Source organism: Macadamia integrifolia, chromosome 12, assembly GCF_013358625.1.
Source record: "Macadamia integrifolia cultivar HAES 741 chromosome 12, SCU_Mint_v3, whole genome shotgun sequence".
NCBI lineage: Eukaryota > Viridiplantae > Streptophyta > Magnoliopsida > Proteales > Proteaceae > Macadamia > Macadamia integrifolia.
Genome location: NC_056568.1, coordinates 4,672,019 through 4,676,938, shown reverse-complemented (window position 1 = coordinate 4,676,938; position 4,920 = coordinate 4,672,019). Strand labels below are relative to the sequence as shown.

The following is a 4,920-nucleotide window of genomic DNA, read 5'->3' as shown; positions in this document are numbered from 1 at the left end:
TTCTTCTTCTTCTTCCTCCTCCTCCTCCTCCTCCTTTACTGGCTCTCCCAATCTCTGTTCTGGACTGCAATTTTAGCTTCTCTCCTCTCCCTAGTAAGCTGTTAATCTTTTCCTTACTGTTCTGTTTCATTTTCTGCAACAGTCCACCAACATAGGGTTTCTGGGACTCTTCCAACAAGCCTCTGTTCAACCTCTGATTTTGGTTGAAGAAAGCCAACATAGGGGTGACCCTATTCCCTGAAGCTTTACTCGAAACTTCCTTTCAATCGGACTAATCGAAGCCTGGAACTGGGCTGAACTGCATCTGCCACCAGCTTCCATCTCAGGTTCTTCTCACATCCTTCCAGCCTAACGATTTGAGCAACCATCTTGTGGGTTTGGTAGAGCTTCCTCTTGAGAATTGAAGGGCTCTTCTTCTTTGCATGTTTCTGTCTTCCATCGATGGTTGAAGTCACAAGGTTGAAGACAACCTAAATCGTGGGATTTATTTTAAGTTCTTTTATTCTGGTTTTCCCATTATACCCCTATTAAGCCCCTTCATGCCACTTTGACCTTTAATTTCTTTTAGTTCCAAATCCAACCTTGAACAATAATTTAAATCCCCACTTGTGTCCTCTCCCCTTAACTGACCCATTCAAACATTAGAGATTTCTGGGTAATTACAATAGTGCCACTAACCTATGCTATCTCAATTTAATTACAAGTTTTCCATTACCCCTTGATACTTGAGTATTTACCATTTGGATGGGTCCATTTAATTACCAAATTACCACGGCTTCTAGTCTTTGGCTCCTTATTTAAGTGGGCCCACAGCCGTCCGAATTTGGTCTTCAAGGTCCACCGGCCCCGCATTAAGATGCCTGTGTGACGCCTTGACAATTATGCCAGTAATGGAAGAGTAACTTGCTTGGTTTATTCAAACTAAGTGTATCCATTTTCAGTAAAGGTTTGAAGCTCCGAATTTCAACCCCATCTCAATTTTTATTGAAACCAAAATATTTTGGTGAAACTTCAGATCACTTTGGTCCATTTATTTGGACACTGCAATTTCGGTAGTCAATTTATTTCAATTTCAGTCGAAACCAATATATTTCATGAAATTTCGAACAAATGCAGGTTATCCGTAGTTCCTCTCATCTCAAAAGACGGCCCACTCTTCTCCCATTGGTAGCCTGGGGAGCCATGGTCAGGGGCTCCCAACCCGACTGCTGATCTGAGTACACATTACCTCTATTTTGGCTCAGCTGTAAATAATTGCCTCATTCTAGTCACTGGCCTGTGGACATGATAACCACAAGTTATGGCCTTACCTCACAATCCAAAGCATCAAGAAGGCTCCTTATATATCATCTTGGCCAATTTTATCACTCAAACTGCAATGATCGTCCCCAACCTCTCTGTTAGTATGCCACCTCTAACATTGAGAAGAAGATTCTGTGCTTGTATCCCCATCATTCGAAGATTACACAGTTAGAATAAACTAATTTAATAGATGAGTATTCTTACAATCCTCCTCCCAAACAAAAATTGTCGTTGTGTTGAGGAATAATGATGGGCCGAGTATGGTTGTACTTTATGTTAGGTGTCCTGTTTCTTGTGAAAGAAGAAAATGGAACATGATTTCCTTTTGCCTCCACCATACCTGGTTATTTGGCAGCTAAATGCCAAATACCCCATCAATTAAGAGACAGACAAGAGGTTCTAAAGAATCTTCAAGAATTCAAATTAATTCAGTCAGGCTCAAACAGATTTGCCTCATAGGAGAAACTTCTTTCCTGGCTTAATGTTCATAGACCAGGAATATTCCCACAATTAGGCACTCAAACTCGACCAAACAAACTGTGTTTGTCTTTGTAAGTAGTCTTGAGTGGTCCATGACTCCATTGTAATGAGTATGAAAGGCATTTCGGAAACAATTTTATGACCCTCATGTCGATCAGGTCAAACTGATCAACTGTGTCTACTTGGGTGGTTCACAGTATAGGATGTGCAGTAAGTTTTCTACTTGTCAAATAATTTCTTCACCAACCACCCCCCCCCCCAAAAAAAAAAAAAAACACATTTCTTAACTGAGTCCATTATTGGGTATGGCGAACCTTTCTTATAGTGTTTTATTAGCTTGAACTAACTGTGTGTATGTTTCAGTGTCTTACAACTCTTTATCAGTTCTCAGAGCTTCCACTGCTAATACCTGCTTTCTTATATATTTGTATTGCAGATTGACAAAGTAAGGCTTAATATTCGGCAAAATCATGAGCTTGACATTAAACGTGCAATTAATGCAGGCTCATCAATGAGATTCAATCTTGACATCCCAGAATCTGTGGGTCTATCAGCTCCGTCACCTGCTCCTTCATCATCAAAGCTTATGGACGTGGATATAAGAAGGCGTAGTAAGAGGAGAATCTAGTTCTAATATATGTATAGTTTATAAAAAAAAAAGAAGAAAGTAAGAGTTGGTGATATAACTGCTGGTGCTAGTACTGGCGTAAATTCTTGGAGGGAAATGGTGTGTTATGCCTGCTATAACATGATGTATTTTATATTGTATAGGAATGTAAGTTAATTATGTTAAACTCTGATTGCCAATGGCCATCTCTCGTTTCAAGTTTTACAGTGTTGTAGATGAGATTCTTTGGAACCTCCTGAATTTTGATCCTTCTCCATGTAAGATAAATTTTTTGAAGATTGTTAATGAGGAATTGGGGAGAAATGTAATAACTGTCATCCCCGTGAAGACGTAACGTTTTTATTTGTTGAAGGTATCCCCATGCTGCACTAGTGCTCTTGTTGGACAGCGTTCCAATACAATACATATGGTGAACCATTTCGCCTGGATCTTGAAAATTTGTTCTCAGCAGCTGCAATGGCTCTAAAGCAGGGTGGCATGTTGAAACGGGATTTGAGTAGCCAAATCCCCGTGCATTTGGGAGAAGGATTAGTCGAGGTTTCCATTTCCAGAGGCACCACGATAGAAATGTATTGGGTAGGGAGTAGGGACTATGACCATTCTGTGGAGCTTAATACTCAATGCGATAAGAGGGGTAACTTGGTTGATTTCACTGTAAACATGTACAATGGATTCTTAAAGAATGGACTAACTTCGCTGGTTATCTCTATGGAGGCCAGGTGTGAGGCTACTGCAGCCTCTCATTGACTGTAACTACCAATTTGTAAGGATATTACTTGAACTCATTATTAGCTTGCTGTACATGCCTAACCGAAAAAAAAAAAAAGGCCTTGCTGTTGATGTTCCTTATAGTGGCTAATCAGGTATTTCCTGCTTGCAGTGATTTTCTAGCTTGAATCGATTATAAAATCTTGTAAGCATTTTGTCTTACGTTAATGACATGAATTATTGCCTGTTGTTCGGCTAAATGTAAAATTAATGGTGATAAAAGGAGCATACGGGCAGATAGCCAATTGTATCTAAAAATTCAGAATCTAGGTCTATCTGTTGAATTATCACTGACATAGTGAGAATTGGAATGACAATGTCTTTAAACATTGTTTTGATGTAATTTTACAATGAGGAAAGAGGTGAGGTTTATAGAACATTGATGATCTCCAACAGTCTTATTCAGGTTTGGGTTGTTGCAGCCTCATCACTCGTGTTGGCAACCCTAGCGATTTAGTTGAGTGGCTTCCACAAGAATTTTTTTTTTTTCCTGTAGTGGTGACAGTGACACAAAAATGAATGCACCAAAATGAAGCCTCTATCTCTTTCTTAGGGCCCGTTTGATAACGTTTCTTCCGTTTCTATTTCAAGAAACGGTAGAAACATAAATTTTCATTTTTAGAAACAAAAACGGAATTGAAGGTGTTTGATAAGTCATGTTTCTAGAAGCCGATAGTAACCAGCGAAAGAACGACCACGAGTCGTTTCCAAAAACGGCGAAACAAGCTAGGTCATTTCTTGAACCATAAATAGGTAAAAATTTCAATTTCAATTTCTAAGAACAAGTGAAACAAAATACTTTTATCAAACGCATTTTATTCCGTTTATGCCGTTTCTAGATACAAAAACAGTAGAAACGCGTTTCTTGAAACGTTATCAAACGGGCCCTTAATGTGTAATCAAAAGAGAAACCTATGAATGTTTACATCTTCTACTACATTTGACCTAGTCGTAATAGCCTTAATAAGCAATTCTACTAGACAACGGATACTACAAGTGAAGTAAATCCTCAAGGAGGAGTATATCAACATGCATCTTTTTGACATAAAGAATTAATAGAGAGCAAACATGGGAAGAGGTCCCAACTCCAAAGGACACCTCCCCTTCATTATCCGTACAATCCAGCTCACAATCTTTGCGTTATCCACTCATATGTTTACTTTCTAGAAACCCTTTGCCTTAACACTTGTTGCAACCATTGCAGGATGGCTCTGGTTGCTTTTTGATGCTAGCACATCTCTTGCATAATCACAACTCACAGAAAAGATACAAAATGGTACACCCGGTAAAACATAAGTTGCCCAGCCAGCAACACAAGTACATGTTGGGGATTTTTTTTATCATAGAATCATATGAATAACCCCATTGATATTAGAATATAAGAATCATAAATCAATCATAAAAGATTAATCATAGGTGTAGTTCCTACACCAAGAACACACAAATATATAGATTTACCCCATACATGATAATCAATTAGAATAGAAGAATACCAAGAACTACACAATGGAGTCCCAGCCACTAAGATCTTCTGTAGCCTTTCACCCTTAGAATACTCTCACATGCACTATTCCTATGGGGGAATCCGTACTTCCAAAATTATAAAGGTGTTAAAGTGACAACTGCAGTGACCTTTAGCTTCTATTTATAATAGAATCCCTAAAACCCTAATTCATTCCCACAATTGATTGGGCTAGGAGTTTCTTAATCAGAGTGGATCTATAATTGTTTGGGTCCAATGG

General features: G+C 38.7%; 1 protein-coding gene across 4 annotated transcripts in view; it reads left to right on the top strand.

Annotated features, from left to right (window-relative positions):
* The window catches only part of LOC122057227 (sister chromatid cohesion protein SCC4), a 46,890-nt gene extending 44,153 nt beyond the window's left edge, over positions 1–2,737 (top strand). For 3 of the 4 annotated variants that reach the window (XM_042619254.1, XM_042619255.1, XM_042619258.1), the window contains one exon: positions 2,219–2,737. In XM_042619254.1, the coding sequence (XP_042475188.1) occupies positions 2,219–2,410 (192 nt within the window). In that variant the 3' untranslated portion in view covers positions 2,411–2,737. The remainder of the gene's footprint in view (positions 1–2,218) is intronic. The other variant, XM_042619256.1, reaches the window with a different exon arrangement.
* The last annotated feature ends 2,183 nt before the right edge of the window (positions 2,738–4,920 follow it).